Genomic DNA, 15610 nt, shown 5'->3' on the forward strand with positions numbered 1-15610 from the left:
GGCGCAGAAGGGCTGGGGGCGGGCTCTGCGCGCGGGCGGCGTCAGCCAGGCAGCGCAGCCACAGCGTGCGCAGCGGCGGCCGCAGTGACAGCAGGTGAGTCTCAGCGACTCCTGCAGGGACATGCTCCAGCCGGAGAGGAGGCAAAGCCTCGGATCCCCGGCCGAGGGTGGCGGTGACGGTGGCGGCGGTGGCCTGTCGGGGCGGGGGCAGGGCACGGAGCTTTGGCTTCGGGGTGCCGGGCCAAGAGCGCCCCGCCTCCTGGCCGCTGGGTAGGCAGATACCCAAGGCCCTGGGGCGATGTGTGCGTGTGTGCGTGTGTGTGTGTGTGTGTGTGTGTGTGTGTGTGTGTGGTGGTGAGTGCCACTGTCTGAGGCCAGGTGGCCACCTGGTTCACGCCCAGGACAGCAGAGCCCCTCCTGTTCCGGGTCCTGGAGGCCTGGCCCAGCTCCCGGGAAGCCTGGGGTTTCCACCTTGCTCTTGGATGCCAGACCAAGGAGCGTTTCCCAACCGCGCTTCTTGGAGCTGCACCCTTTTCACCCTCAGCTACCACCCCCGCTTCCCCAGAAGCGCCCAGGTCCAGCTGCACAAGGCTCCCTCACCTGCCCAGAGGCAGACAGGATTCCCATTCTTCCCTGTGACCTCCTGCCCACTCCTGACTGATCCCAGCCCTCAGGCAAAGCTAGCTATGCAGGCACTTGGGTCCCCAGGGGGATAAACAGAGCAGACTGAAGCCTGATCAATACCTGGTTGGGCAACCTGTCATTCCCCTCTGGCCCCGGTAGGTGCTGGCAGCTGGCGTGGTGCTCCTCTCAGCTGCCCATCATGGTCAGGGGGCTGCCCAGCCCTGCCAGCCTGGCACGCTTCTGCCAGAGGCTGAACCGGCTGAAGCCACTGGAGGAGTCTACCATGGAGACGTCACTGCGGCGCTGCCTGTCCACGCTGGACCTGACCCTGCTGGGCGTGGGTGGCATGGTGGGCTCCGGCCTCTATGTGCTCACAGGCACTGTGGCAAAGGAGATGGCCGGCCCTGCGGTGCTCTTGTCCTTCGCGGTGGCCGCCGTGGCCTCCCTGCTGTCAGCCCTGTGCTATGCAGAGTTTGGGGCCCGGTTGCCCCGCACGGGCTCTGCCTACCTGTTCACCTATGTGTCCATGGGTGAGCTGTGGGCCTTCCTCATTGGCTGGAACGTGCTGCTCGAGTACCTCATTGGTGGTGCAGCTGTGGCCCGTGCCTGGAGTGGCTACCTGGACTCCATGTTCAACCACCGCATCCACAACTTCACCCAGGCCCACATTGGAACCTGGCAGGTGCCGCTGCTGGCCCACTACCCAGACTTCCTGGCTGCTGGGATCATACTTCTGGCCTCCGCCTTCATCTCCTGCGGAGCCCGAGTTTCCTCCTGGCTCAACCACACGTTCTCCGTGGTCAGCCTGGTCCTCATCCTCTTCATCATCATCCTGGGTTTTATCCTGGCCCGCCCGCACAACTGGAGTGCCGAGGAGGGGGGCTTCGCGCCTTTTGGCCTCTCCGGCATCATGGCTGGCACCGCCACCTGCTTCTACGCCTTCGTGGGCTTTGACGTCATTGCCGCCTCCAGCGAGGAGGCCAGGAACCCGAAGCGGGCTGTGCCGATAGCCATTTCCATCTCGCTCGGCCTGGCAGCTGGTGCCTACATCCTCGTCTCCACCGTGCTCACCCTCATGGTGCCGTGGCACAGCCTGAACCCTGACTCCGCACTCGCCGACGCCTTCTACCGGCGGGGCTACAGCTGGGCTGGCTTCATCGTGGCGGCCGGCTCCATCTGCGGTAAGGCGCCTTTCACGCGTGGTGGGAGTGAACAGGGCAGCGGGGCCCTGCCCGAAGCTTCCCGGGGAACACGTCTCCATCTGGGTCTGTTACCAGTTGCACAATGGGTCCAGGAAGGTGCTAATCATTTGACTCTCCACCCAGGCTTGTTGGAAGGGCCCTACTCACTGCCCCCTCCCAGTGGTACCTGAAATGTCAGTTCTGAGCGTGCACTTCCAGGTCCTTTCCTGGGAGAAGGACTCAGCCCTCATCAGATTCTCTGATGGGCCTGTCACCTAAACTGGGGTGTCCCATTCCTGGTGGCGGGGGTGGGAGTGGTGGGGTAACAATCCAACACCCCACATACACTCAGGCTCACTCTGAGATCCCAGACAAACTCATGCCCGTGTTCCCAAGCGGTTGTGCATGCCCTGGCTCCCAGCAGGGGCCCCTGATGGGCCTCTCCACCATGCTGACCAGTCCCCCACCCTCTGCCACAGCCATGAACACTGTCCTGCTCAGCAGCCTCTTCTCCCTGCCACGCATCGTCTATGCCATGGCCGTCGACGGGCTCTTCTTCCAGGTGTTTGCCCGAGTGCACCCCCGGACGCAGGTGCCCTTGGCGGGCATCGTTGTGTTCGGGGGGCTCATGAGTTTACTGGCGCTGCTGCTGGACCTCGAGGCACTGGTCCAGTTCCTGTCCATTGGCACGCTGCTGGCCTACACTTTCGTGGCCACCAGTATTCTTGTGCTACGCTTCCAGAAGGCCCCTGCATCCAGTTCCCCAGGCCCAGCCAGCCCTGGCTCCAGGGTCAAAGAGTACCACTCTTTCTCAGACCACATACAGCTGGTAGGCACCGAACAGGCCTCAGGCCCCGAGCCTGGGCAGCTGCGGCCAGCTCTGAGGCCCTACCTGGGCTTCCTAGGTAGGGGCAGCCCTGGAGCTGCTGTGGCTTGGGCACTAAGCATCCTGGTGGCCTCGGCCATCACCCTGGCCTGTGTACTGGTCTTCGGGGACTCGGCCCTGCACCTCCCATACTGGGGCTACATCCTGCTGCTTCTGCTCAGCTCCGTCGCATTTCTGCTCAGCCTCCTCGTCCTGGGGGCCCACCAGCAACAGCGCCAGCAAGACACCTTCCAGGTACCTCCCCCAGCCAGTGCCCCCTGGCTCTCAGCCCAGCTAGCTCTCTTTGCCCTTTCCTCCTCTGCTGTGCCAGGATGAACCAGGGTTCACAGGGTGGGGGGAGGCCCACACACCCATCCCTCTCTCTTCCTGCATGGCAAGTGGGCTCTTATTTCCCAAATCTCCAGAGATGGAGAAAGGCTCTGTGGACTCTTGAGAAATCAGACCCTGAGCCAGCCGACCTTCCCTGCAGCCCCGCCCAGCCCCCGTTCTTGCCCCCTCAGATCCCCATGGTGCCCCTGACTCCAGCCCTGAGCATCCTCCTCAACATCTGCCTCATGCTGAAGCTAAGCTACCTGACCTGGCTGCGCTTCTCCATCTGGCTGCTGATCGGTGAGTGGGGGCCAGGCTGGGGGCCCTGGGTGGGCCACAGGAAGAAGGCAAGCAAGGAGGGCAAGCAGGGCTGGGACCTGGCCCTCAGTCTCTCGCAACTCCTGCAGGCCTTGCCGTGTATTTTGGCTATGGCATCTGGCACAGCAAAGAGAACCAGCGGGAGGCGCCCGAGCTGACCACCACACGCTACGTGGTGTTCCCCAGCACCAGCCTGGAGGAGACGGTACAAACGGTGCAGCCCACCAGCCAGGTGCCCGCCCGGGAGCCCAGCCCCACAGAGCAGCCCGCCAGTCCGTGAATCGAGCTGGAGGCCTGTCCATGCGCCTTCTGCCCTCCCCCACGTCCTCAGGAGCCTGGAGGGGCTGGGAGTCCCTTCTGTCTGAGCCAGCTCAGGTTTGCAGGCCTGCTCATGCTGAGGGGTCCTCGAGACCTGGGGGCCTTAGCCCAAGTGCCTAGTTTTGGGTTTGGGGGAGTGGGCCATGGCCAGTGCTGGTGGTGGGTGAATATTTTGTCCAGCGCCTTCCTGTTCATGAGCAACTCCAGCTATTTGGGCAGGTGGGGTGGGTTGGGGTGGGTGAGGGTGGGCGGGGGAGAGGCCCGCAGCCCCCAGATATCCACAATAATAACGTCTTGGCCAGCCACGTGCCCTGCTGCTGTGTCCACCATTTCATTCCTTGTGGAGCTGAGTGCTTTCCTGCCCCCCATCCCAAGAACCAGGAGATTGTCCCCAAACCACAGCAAAGATGCCAAGGTTTGGCAAGAGGGAGGTACCAGCTCTGGGACAACCCTGAATCAGAGACACCACCCGGCCTGGGTCCTGGAGTCCTGCCCTCAGGCTGGTGCCCTCTGCCCAGCTCAGAGGGGAGCTATATACACCCCTACACACACCAGGAGAGGAGGGGTCCATGAAAAGGGCAGAGTCAGGCTGCCCCCACCACAGGCTCCCCACATGTCCCTTGGAGGGGGCAGATCCAGAGAGCAGAACCTGGGCCCCAAAAAGGTCGCCTAGAAAGGGCAGTGAAGTTGCAGGGTCCTCCTGGGTTCCCAAGGCTCCCAGAAAGCATAGCATGTCCCCGAAGCCTGCCCAGGGCTCCTCTGGGGCATGTGCCCGCATGGCCTGCATGGCTACCTTGACGATGCACACCCACATGCAGACTGAGGCAACAGCTGCTTCCAGCCTCAGGCCCTGGCCACAGCTGTCTGGCTGTCACAGCTGGTACTCTCCCCCTTCCCTCAAGGGCTTTGCGATAAAGGCTCAGGATATTACACACATGTATGGTATACACTCCTGCGTATGGATGCCCACAAGGCCTGGGCCTGCTCCAAGTACCGCCGAGCCCAGCTGGTGGCTGTGAGGCCCCAGTCCTTGGGGGATCCCCAGGCCCACACTTCCCCATTCCCCACTGGTCTCCCTGAAGCCACGCTATGTCCATCATAGATGCTTCCAACTCCCCGTTCTTGCCTATAAGGACTACACAGGAAGCTGCTGGTTTGAGCAGGCTTTACTCCTTGACTTTCTGCAGCTATGACCGCTTTCTCTGAGCCCTGAGCACAACCAGGTACATGTGACCCCACTCCAATAACCAGGCCTCAGAGCCATGTTCTCTCACCTTGGCTCTCCTGAACCTGCCTCCCCATGGACACGGCTCTGGGGATTGAGAAGCAGCAGAGACCCCAAGGCTTTGCTGAGGCTCCAGGTGCCAGATGATTCCAGATGCTAGCCCAGCCTGAGCCCCCAGCCCTGGCCCTCCCCAACTGGTCTTTGTGGCTCCGCCGCCAAGCTGCCAGCTCACTCCTGGTCACCAGGGACCCATGAGAGAGAAGCCCCTTGCCTCCCTCGGGTGGGTACTCCCAAATTCCTGCCTCTGCCCTGGGACCACAGGGAGTTTGGCTCTTGCAGCCCCTGTTCCTCCCCTCCTGACTGTGGGACTCTGGGGCAGGGGAAATTCTCCAGCAGTCAGGAATCAGACTCCAGAAAGATGCCAAGCCAGCCTGCGGGGCACCTTTGTGTCCTTTGTGAGGGAAATTCCTTCCAGCCACTGGGCTCTACCTGGGGTTATAGTCAAGGTCTCCTGCATGCAGTTGCCTCAGTCTGGGACAAGCAGATGCCCTGACAGGTTCTTGGCTATGACCTTGAGTAGCAGTGAATTCCAGATGTACAGCCTCCCTACCCCCATGGCTCCAGTGAGCAGGTTCTAGGGGTTGGGCTGGGGAGGGGGATGGTTAATGAGGAGCCTTATAGAAGATCCCAAAGGACCCAGTGACCACCATCTCAGGCCCTCCCCCCTCTCCTCCCTATCCCAAACCCCATAGCCTGAGGGCCACCACCAGGGAGGGGCTGATGCTCATTAACTGGGCCGGTGTGAGACGAAAGGGTGCCTGTGTCCTTGCCTGGGTGTCCCTAGGGGTTGGATTACCTGCCTACCCACTCTTCATTCAGAGTTGGGTAGGAACCTGCCCCAGGCAACCCAACACCAGAGCAGCCTGACCCCTCTTGTCAGGCTTCTTTCTACCTTGCTTCAGACTCTGGTTGCACGGCCCCCAGAGCAGCGCAGCTGAGAGGGAGGGGCTCTACCTACAATAGGGGTGCTGGCAGATGGAGGAGGGCTGGAGTCTGCCACAGCCAGTGGGAGGGCCGGTGCTGACAGCTGGTGAGCAGGCCACCGCTGGGAACACTGCTGACGGAGACTAGGAGAGAGTTCTCTAGACCTAGACACAGGAAGAGCCCCACTGGCCCACTACCCTGCCACGTGGGTGCCCCAGGGTCTCCCCTTCTCCGCGGTTCCTGTTCTGCTGTGGGTCCTTATACAAAACTGGCTTCTCTGGCCCCCCCAGGCAGCACCCTGCTGAAGCTGGAGTCAGGAGAGGGTCAGTCTGTCTGGGAGTGGAAGGGTGGAATTCTCCCCCAACCTCCCACCCTGGTCTGGCTGGGGCTTTATCCAGCAGGTCCCCAAGACGGGGTCCCCACCCGGCAACCAGCAGGAAACAGCCTCAGGAACAGGCCAGTGAGTGGGGGCCGGAGCCTGGGCATGGGCCACTCTGGTGTTGGTGTCTGATTCTCAGACTGGGCCCCCTCTAAGACACCTGGGCAGCCACGTGCGGGGGTGTAGAAGCTGGCTCTGTCTGCTCAGAGTTGGCGGTCACCTTCGGGGCCTTTGCCTGCAGATGAGAACATCAGATCAGGGCTCTGGTCAGTATCCTCCAAAGTGTAGCAGAGCCCAGGGCCTGGACAGGCCCGCAGCTCACCTCCTCATACTTGGTATTCCAGTAGAAATGGGCTTCTTCATCCACATACAACAGTAGCAGGTCACAGAAGAAGGTGATCTGGGAGAGGCGGGGCAGACCTGTGTCTCGGCCCTCAGGCTGCCCTTCGGCCACCTCCCCAGCTCTCACCCCCACACTCAACATCATGCACGGTGGGGGTCGGGGTGCTCGGTGTGCACTTGGGCCGGCCTGGGTACACAGTCGCTGTAGCCAGAGGGAGCCCACATTGGCCAGACTCACCACACCCAGCCAAGCTGCTCCGGTGCCCAGAGTGATGATCGTGGGGATGAGCCCGAACTTCCCTGCCTGAGACCGACCTGGACTGAGCCTCTGGGGCTGTGACTATCTCCCCCTCCCACCCCCACCCCCCATTGCCTTCACTTAGCACCTCTTACCTGCCCAGTGACGAGGATGTCGAAGCGGATCCCATAGAGCTTGAGCAGACTCCGGGCCTCCACACCTGAGGCCTTCCACCAGTGAGTGGCTGTCCTGAGAGCAGGAAAGAAAGTGTGGTGGCTTGCGCTGCTGTCACTCCTGGGCTGGCCCGGCCCTTCCAGGCCTCCTGCCTGGATGGGTAACATCCACTGACTCTATAAACCCCCAGCCCCAGCTGTCTCAACCCTGTGTCATTGCTGGGAACACAGGGGAAAGGCAAACTGGGACCTACCTGCCTTTTGGAAGCTCCTTGCCTGCTGAGGGGACAGAGGGGACAGAAGGGTCCCTACACAGGCACTGGTCGTGGGGGTGAGGGCAGGTAGGGAGGCAAGCCCTGGGCTGTGTGAGTCTAAAGGGTGAAGGGGACGTCAAGGGGCATCACCTCCAGGCCTGGTGGCTGTTGTGTGCATATTCATGACAATGACCAGGAAGTGACAGGAGGATACTGGCAGGGTGGGGGGGGAGGTCTGTTTAGCAGACTCAGAGATGCGACAGTAAATGCAATGCAAGATCCCTGAGTGCATCCCGGATTGGAAGATAAAAAGATACAAGACTATTACTGGCACAGTTGGGGAAATTTAAATATCCTCTGCCAATGTTAAATTTCTTGAGTGTGACAAGGGGACAGCAGTCACGTGGGGGAGGTCCTCATTCTTCTGCCACTCACTTTCAAATAGTTCCCTTTGAAATCTATCTACATATATCCGGCTGGAAGCAATCTCATTCTTGATCTCCTAAAGCACTTTTCTTTTGACTGCTGTGATTCAGTGACCCCTTACACTGGCTTTCTATGATACGGGCATTTGCCTCACCTCTTTGACAATGTTTTAATCACTTTTGTATCTCCCTAGCTGCTCAATACATATTTTAATGAATCTAAATAAATAAATAAATAAATAAATCCAGCTCACTCTAGAGAGGGAGAGAGAAAGCAAATGTGGCAAAATGGTAAAAAATAAAACCCAAAACAAAACAAAACAAAAAAACCCTAGAGAACCCAGATAAAGGGTGTATGGGTACGGGTGTGCACAGTACTAATCTTTGAACTTTTCTATAGGTTTTTGAGAATTTTTAGATAAGACCTAAGGCAAAAGTAAAAAAGAAACGCCCCTGTGCCGAGGAGGGAGATGCTGGGGGGGGGGGGGGGAGTGCGGGGGGGGGGCGCTGGGGGTGAGGAGTCCCAGAGGACAGAGGGGGGACTGGATCAGGAGAGAGGCTGAGAACACCCCTCCTGGGCCTGGGGCCCTCCTTGCACACACAGTGGAGTGCCCGGACGGGTGGGCCGCTGTTTGGTGGGTCCTGGCTGCCACAGGAGGACAGGTGGAGGGGTGACCTGGCCAAGGAGCAGCTAGAGGGCAGTGGGGGCCGCACCTGAAGTTGTAGCTCCTCTCCTGAAGCTGGAAGGAGTAGTGGGGCCGGCAGTCGGAACCCCCAGCATCCAGGTCACAATCCCAGTGGACTCGGACGCCCACGGCACCTCCCTGCACACGGCATATCGCTGCTTCACTGGCACATAGGCTCCGGACCCTCTCCCTGAGCCCTCCTGGAACCCTGCCCCCCATGGACCCACCAGCAGTGCCAGGTCCTCAAAGACCCCTCCAGCCGCAGCCACGAGGTCCCCAATGCGGAACACAGGGCAGAAGGGGCTGTAGCGTGAGTCATAGCGGCAGCGCTTGAAGTAAGTGGCGTCCCAGGTGTCCAAGGCATTGGACCTGGGGGGTGGGGGATGGGACGGGGGGGTCAGGCCAGGTAGGAGACCAGGAGGGTCTGGGGCCAGCAGGACCCACCCACGCTTACTTGGAGAAGTTGAACTTGCTGAAGGTGACAGTGTTCTTGATGAACAGGGTGAAGTTCTCTGCCTGGAACAGTAGGGGCTTCCTGCGGGCAGAGGGGAAGTGAAGGGCAGGCTCTGCGGTTCTGGGGCCCTGTCCTGGGCGGGGGTGGGGCGGGGGAGACACACTTACTCGGGCACAGTGCTGCTCTCCACAGGGCACCAGCCCTGGATCTCACAGGTCCTGTGGGTCCCGTTGAATTCCACACATTGGCCCGTTTTTATGCCTTGAAAAAACAAGACAAACTCCAGGCCCTCAAATTTCCACAGGGCCAGGGGAGGGGCGGGGGTAGGACCAGGGGGCCGTTGACAGAAAGGAGAGACGCAGAGGCACCACCAGGCCTGCCCTCAAGAGCCACCCAGGGTCCCAGCCCAGCCTCTGGAGCCCCCACCCAGGGGAGGCACTGGAAGACAGGGCCCACAGTTACCGTGGCTGTGCGTCCCTGTCTCCCCTTCGGGACAGTCCTCATCGGCCCAGCAATTAGCCAGCGGGATGGAGGGGTGCTGAGGTGGGGAAAGCAGAGTTGCCAAGGGCCCGGGGTATGGCTCCCCTCTATGACCCAGCCTTGAAGCCTGCAGGTGCGGCCCCCACTGCCTTAGCCCCATAGAGATGCCTGAGTTTGGGGGGCACATGGAAAAGCTGGAGGGTACAAATAAAAGGAGGTGGTCAGAGGAGGGTAGCGAGCAGCCCCCCGGCCAGCTAGGGATTCAGGTGCTGTATTCCAAGGCAGAGCAAGCTTCCTTCCTTCCTGATAGTTCTCTCCCCGCCGGAGGCCCAGATCCTCTGGTCCAACTCAGATGACAGAACAGGGAAGGTGAAGGGACTCTGCGAAGGGCAAGTTCATGCCAGGGTGGAGGCACTGGGTGTGGGGAACAAAGGGCAGGGCCCTGGTTGGAGGGGTCTGGGTAGGGAAGTGGGTAGGACCACACGCACTGTTTGTTCTTCCGTAAAACAGGGACATTAGCGCCTGCATGCTCACACTATTCTAGGGGTCAGTCAGAAGGGGGAGGTGGCAAGCTTTCTGGGGGCCCTAGAGCCTGGAGAGGAAAGCACACTCTCACAGATACATTCCGCCCTAGGCTGACAATGAACGCCATGGTTCGGGTCACCTGGCTCACGAGCCCAGTGCCACGGTGGCAAGAAGGGTTCGGGGACTCTAGGCCAAATGAGACAGTGGGACCGTGAGGGGCGGGGACTGTGATAAGTGGGCAGAGGACAGAGTAGGGCCACCTGTGTCCTGAGTCCGCCCCTCCTCTCCCCCCCCGGCTGGGCTGCCATCTCCTCCAGTCGGACCCCATGATGACCACCACAGGGCCTGGTCCCTGTGTCATCTGCCTCCATTCATTCAGCAGAGACCATCTCGGCCTCCGCCACACTCCTGTGATCAAGTTCAGCTCCTTAGCAGAATTCACAGGGCCCCTGAGATCTCGGGTTACCCCCTCGCCACCTCAATCCAAATCTAGGCTCCAACCCCACTCTGAAGCAGGTGACCCCGGAGGTGCCTCATCTCACAGAGCTTGGGGCCTTTGCTCACATAGCTCCCTCTGCTTGGACATTCTCAAGATCCCACTTGAGTCTCCAGTCCTGTGGGAAAGCCTTCCTGAGGCCCTGGGCCGGCAGACATGCCTCCCTGCGTCTCCAGCTATGGGCTCTGCCCACATCCCAGGAACTGCCTCCTTGGCTGGGCTGCCTATGCAGGAGCTGCTTGAGATACAAGCGGCGGAGTTTTGCATCCCCAGCATCGGGCCTGCCCCCCACCCACCCACCCACACACACACACACAACCCGCCCCGAGGCTCAGCAGGTGTTTGCTGGAGGCTGGACTCTCCAAGAAGAACAGTGCATGTGTTGGGAGGGACCGGATGACCAGGACCCCCGAGAGGAGATGGCAGGAACGCTGGCTAGTCTCAGGAAGTCATGTTGTCAGATCTGATGAATTCCTTCCCAGCCCCGGAAGTTTCATGGGAAGAGCTCAAAGCCGGGACATGAGGCAAAGAGGAATCACATGGATTCCAGAAAACGCAGAATGATGGCTTCAGCGAAATTTCAGGACAGCCTACACACTCAACATTAATTAGATGTCTTCTGAACATTTAGTAAAAGAAAGACATCATGTGCATTTGCACATCCTTTGTACACATGCTTTACCTCCTTTCCGGACGGGGCCAGCCTGGGACATGTGACACCCCCGGCATCTGTGGTGGTGCCAACAACCAGGACATAGGGGACAGGTGACCACACAGTTACTCTCCAGCCCCGTAAGCAATTAAATGTTAGGCTGGATTTTAAAAAGAGGTCACCATGGAGGTAGGCTTCCAGGGCTATGTGTCGGGTGCCAACTGCTCAAACAAAATCCACAGCTGGAAACCATACACGTAAAAATGGGTAAGAAGGTAAATTTTATGTCACATGTAGTTTATCACAGTAAAAAAATTTTTGGAAAAAACCCCACAGCTGGAGAGAAAAGTAAATGTGCTCTGTGACAGACACTGGATCTGTGGGACATCCTCAGGCAAGGGGAAAAGGTGAGATTTCAGGCGGAAAACCTGTGATTCTGGATGAGAAATAGACAAGAATAGGGGGTGAGAGACTCTGGTGTGACCACAGTTGTAGTGAAAAATATCCAGAGATCATAAGTGACCCTGAGCTCAGCATCAGCAGGAGTGTGCTGTGTTTGGCCACAAAAATGGAAGCTGACTTGGGACACATTAATAGAGACTGCGCATAGAAAAGAGGAGGTGATTAGGGCGCCTGGGTGGCTCAGTTTGTTAAGAGGCTGGCTCTTGATTTTGGCTCAGGTCATGATCTCAGGGTCCTTGAATCGAGCCCCACATGGGGCTCCTCGCTCAGCAGAGAGTCTGCTTCAGGATTCTTTCTCTCCCTCTGCACCAGTTACCCCCACACACACCCCTGCTCACGCTTGCCCACTCTCTTTCTTGCTAAAAATAAATAAATAAATCTTACCAAAAAAGAAGAAAAGAGAAGGTGATCTAGCCTCTTGCTATTAGAGCTCACCTGAGCCTTGTACCCAATTCTGGGTGTTACATTGACAACCTGAAGGGTGCCCAGAGGTGGGACCAGGGCGGGAAGGGCCAGGACATCTCACAGAGGGCTACGGTGGAAGGCTCCAGAAGACAGCTCAGAGGTCCAGAGGCTGGACAGCCTTGAGCACGAGAGTCTACCTTGCTGAGACCCTGTCTTCTCATCTTAAATGGGATCGCAGTAATTCCTACCAGCAGGGTATTTGTGAAGATTGAGTGGAATGATTCACGAAAAGGTTTTAGCTCAGTGCCTGAGATACAGGAGCACATACTGAACCCTCAGTTACGTGGGAAGGAGAACGGGGGACATGGCTGGTGACCCAGGGCTGGCAGAGGAACTAGGGACCTGCTGGGAAGCTCCTGGGCAGGCTTACCTCTGGGCATCTGTCCTGAACTTGTTCTGGTGTCACGAGAAAATTGGTCACCAGGAAGAACATGTTCTCTCCCTAGAAAGCAAGTGTCAGGGTTGGTCCCTGCTTCCCTCCCCCAAAGGGAGAGGCCAGAACTGGCAGCTTGGCTGGTGGGGAAAAGGGTCCTGGCCTGATCAAGTCAGGAAAGTAGCTCCAGTGAAGCCAGCTGAAGTAGAGATAAGAAGCTGGCTGGGTTTCTGGCCATTTCGAGAAGCCCACAGCTGCCTCTTTGAGACAAATGTATTTTTCATGTTCATACTCATTCTCTCAACCAGAATTGTCCAAGCGCCTCCTGCTTCTAGGCACTGAAGATCCAGAGCTGAGTGGGACTGGGGACCTGCCCAAGGTAAAGGGGAGGTGGACCCCTCAATTGCACGCATGGTCAGGGCCGAGTGGAGCAGGTGATGAGTTCCACCTGGGCAAAGGGTGGCTAAGGACAGGCCGGGTGGCTGACACCCAAGTGCTGCGTGTGTGAGCTCTGCAAGCTTGAGGCAATGCACACCCAGGAAGGAGAGAAGGCAGCGGGTGTGACAGTGGTCAAGATCTGGACTTGGTGGCCACCACCATGGAAAAGGAGCCTTCCCAGAGTGGAAACAAGGTTTGGCAGGCTCTGATTGATATCACATAGGAAAGCTCAGGCTGGCTGCTGGGCGGCGTGCACCGGGGACCCACTAGAAGCTCACGGCCTCATCCAGGTATGACCCAGGCAGCAGTGAACACTGCTAGGAGACGGAATATGCACAGAAGGGAGGCACAGGCCCAGCTTTGGCCCTCACTGGATGAAAAGAGGCCACGCCGGGAGAGGGAGATGATTCCTCTTTGGACGTGGTGGGTGTGCACCCAGGAGGCAGGTGGCACTTGGGGCAGGCAGTCACTGGGGCTACAGTTTTGGCATTGGCAGGATAAAGGTAGAAACCGAAGCTGTGGACAATCTGGGTGGGGGAAGAAGGAGCTGGAAATGCTGCATGGGAGGGGCAGAGGAGGAGCACCTGAGAGCCGTGCCCCAGGTCAGGGAGGGGAGCATTCAGGAAGCTCAGACCCTGGTCCCCTCCGCTTCTCCCGCCCCATCCTCAAGCTCCAGCCTTGAGTTCCTAAACATTGCACTCTTCCAGGGGCAGCCTTTATAAAGACAGTTCCTCTGGCCTGGCTTCTGTCCACCCGGAAACCTCTTACACCTCCCGGAAAGCCCCGTCCAGGCACCGCTCCTCTGTAAGGCCCTTCCCAGGCCCGACCCTATGCGGTGCCAGCACCCCGCTCGGGCCTCACGTGCCCCTCACGCACACACTCGCCACAAGGGTGGTGTCAGGGCTGCCACTGCCTGGCAGCAGGACCAAGGCCCCTACCTGTGGTGGCTTCACAAAGTCCGCCGCGTCCCACAGCTGGTGACCCAGCTCCTTGATCTGGGTCACCGAAACCCCTTTGAGTTTGGTGATGACGGAAATCTGCGGGTCCGGATCTCGCTCCTGGTATCCTTTTTTGGCGAGGAGAGCCCACCTTAGGAAGAAGCGATGGGCAGTGTGGCCTGTCTCTGGTCCATGGTGAGCAGTGGCAGAGCGGGCCCCACCCTCTCGGCCTCTCTCCTCACACACCCTCCAGGCTCCCAGCCCAGCATGCGGGGCCCCTGCCTCCCCTCCAGCCTCATTTCCCACCCCAAACACCCTGCACAGGCCAGAAGCTCCAACCATGATCAGACAGCCAGTGCCTTTCATGGGTGTCCCCTGTCAGGCACTCATGGGCTTGGAGATGCCCACCACCACCTCTTTCACCAGCCAACACCCTCCCCCTGCCCTGGCTAGGCCCAAGTCCTCCTTAAAGACTCCCCTGACCCAGCTAAAACTGATGGTCTCCCAGCTCTCCCAAGCATCAAGGACTATACCTCCTGCCCCGCCAGGGGCCTCCTGGTACAGATAGGGACGCATCTTGCTCTGTGCCCAGAGATCAATATGGGCCTGGAAACAAGGCCCAGGAAAGGAAGGAGGTGGGCACACAGGAGGACCCAGGCCCACAGCTTGCTCTTGTATCCCCTGGCTTCTAGACAGACAAAGATCCTCCCTCTGCCTACTTCCTCCCTGTCCCAACCTGCTCCCCTCTGCTACCACCAGCTCAGCCCCTGAAGAGTCAAACCGTCAACCCTCAGCCCAGCAGGCCCAGTCATTATCCCCCCAGCCAAGTGTGGCCCAGGAGTCTTTCTCTTACCCTACCACGTAGGCCATGACCCCAAGCTGCAGCAGCCTCTGCAGGGCGCCCACCCGCCAATTCCTGGTTATCACATACTTCTCCGTTTTGTAATTCAGAAGCCCCCAGCCTGCCAAGGCCCCTGGGGAGCCCATGCTTCCAGCTCCTGTGGGCTGCTGGGGTGCATGAGTCAGCACAGCAGCTGCAAACACCGCTGAATGGGAAGTAAAGCAGGCGCCCTAGCTGGCCCAGGCCAGCAAGCTATTAAAGGGACACTTCCACTGGGGACAGGATCCAGCCGCCACCCCCCAGCCCTGGGTTCAGTCCCAACCCCTGGCTGCCCAGGACCTCCCACCCTCTCCTTCTGAGGGGGCCCAGGGCCCCCGCAGAGAGGAGAAGCCTCTGCAACCCGGTAGGGTCCACTCCACTCTGGCCTCACTTCCCTGGGGGAGGGAGGGAGGAGGACATGACAAGTGTCATAGGTGATGCAGTTTGGGAGTATAGGTGAGGTTCAGTGGGGTGGAGTCCGGAGCCGACAACCAAGAAAGAATTCTTGAGGAGTCTTTGGTGCAAAATGGTGGTTTATTAAAGCACAAGGACAGGCCCCGTGGGCAGAGAGAGGGGCTGCCCTGTGGTCTTGAAGAGGGGCTGATTACATACTCAGGAGTTGGGGAGGTGAGGACAAAGGGGGTGCCCAGAAGGACTGTCATTTGCTAAAGACTCTCAGGATACTGGAGGCCTGGTTATTGTCAAGCCACTGCTGTTTTTCCCTCTAATGAGGCACTAACATGAAGACAGTTGGGAGTTTCCTGGAGGAATGTTACATTCCTCCTATCACAAGTCCTTGTCAGTGGGCTTTAGGTTCAAAAGAAATTCAATTTTATTTACATTTCCTTGCATCTCAGTCTCCCTTCAGTTTATGGAGGGGAGGGTGATGTTAGGGCTTCAGGAAACTGAGTTATGGGTCTCTTGGAAGTTAGGCTATTGAAAGCCTCTTCCTTGTAAATCACTAGGACTTTTGTAAACTGAGGGAGACTCCTGTCTTGCAAGACTGTGATCTCTATCAGTTAACCATTTGTTTTTCCTTTTGGGCAGCCAGGAGTGCCTGAGGAATGTCACATATACCCCAAAGAGGGGTGGGGGGTTGTAGGGT

At 58.7% G+C, this 15610-nt stretch overlaps 2 protein-coding genes across 5 annotated transcripts; one reads left to right on the forward strand and one right to left on the reverse strand.

The window, feature by feature from the left end:
* The first annotated feature begins 20 nt into the window (after positions 1-20).
* On the forward strand, positions 21-4803 carry SLC7A4 (solute carrier family 7 member 4). 2 transcript variants are annotated; one of them, XM_036104309.2, is made up of 5 exons: positions 21-94; positions 784-1805; positions 2285-2925; positions 3192-3300; positions 3408-4803. In XM_036104309.2, exons 2-5 carry the CDS (start codon positions 824-826, stop codon positions 3596-3598), a joined length of 1923 nt encoding a protein of 640 aa, XP_035960202.1. In that variant the 5' UTR covers positions 21-94; positions 784-823; the 3' UTR covers positions 3599-4803. The 2 variants fall into 2 exon arrangements, with proteins under 2 accessions (XP_035960202.1, XP_077916802.1); XM_078060676.1 differs by lacking the exon at positions 21-94 and adding an exon at positions 159-270.
* Positions 4785-14711, reverse strand: P2RX6 (purinergic receptor P2X 6). Of its 3 annotated transcripts, none has more exons than XM_078060677.1 (12): positions 14557-14711; positions 13626-13776; positions 12247-12318; positions 9259-9334; positions 8964-9057; positions 8797-8877; positions 8570-8711; positions 8371-8480; positions 6960-7053; positions 6805-6870; positions 6547-6624; positions 4785-6459 (listed from the first exon to the last, which is right to left on the reverse strand). In XM_078060677.1, exons 1-12 carry the CDS (start codon positions 14610-14612, stop codon positions 6376-6378), a joined length of 1104 nt encoding a protein of 367 aa, XP_077916803.1. In that variant the 5' UTR covers positions 14613-14711; the 3' UTR covers positions 4785-6375. The 3 variants fall into 3 exon arrangements, with proteins under 3 accessions (XP_077916803.1, XP_035960216.2, XP_077916804.1); XM_036104323.2 differs by having other exon boundaries at positions 14479-14708; XM_078060678.1 differs by lacking the exon at positions 9259-9334 and having other exon boundaries at positions 13626-13753; positions 14479-14708.
* Positions 14712-15610: the final 899 nt, after the last annotated feature.

This window comes from Halichoerus grypus, chromosome 13 (assembly GCF_964656455.1).
Source record: "Halichoerus grypus chromosome 13, mHalGry1.hap1.1, whole genome shotgun sequence".
Lineage (NCBI taxonomy): Eukaryota > Metazoa > Chordata > Mammalia > Carnivora > Phocidae > Halichoerus > Halichoerus grypus.

Coding starts and splice junctions, on each gene's coding strand:
- SLC7A4 (XM_036104309.2), top strand. CDS start 824: ATGGTCAGGGGGCTGCCCAGCCCTGCCAGCCTGGCACGCTTCTGCCAG. Junction 1,806..2,284: donor GGCGGCCGGCTCCATCTGCG/GTAAGGCGCCTT, acceptor CCTCTGCCACAG/CCATGAACACTGTCCTGCTC. Junction 3,301..3,407: donor CTCCATCTGGCTGCTGATCG/GTGAGTGGGGGC, acceptor CAACTCCTGCAG/GCCTTGCCGTGTATTTTGGC.
- P2RX6 (XM_036104323.2), bottom strand. CDS start 14,612: ATGGGCTCCCCAGGGGCCTTGGCAGGCTGGGGGCTTCTGAATTACAAA. Junction 8,481..8,569: donor TTGAGGACCTGGCACTGCTG/GTGGGTCCATGG, acceptor TGCCGTGTGCAG/GGAGGTGCCGTGGGCGTCCG. Junction 6,625..6,804: donor GAGCAGCTTGGCTGGGTGTG/GTGAGTCTGGCC, acceptor CGCCTCTCCCAG/ATCACCTTCTTCTGTGACCT.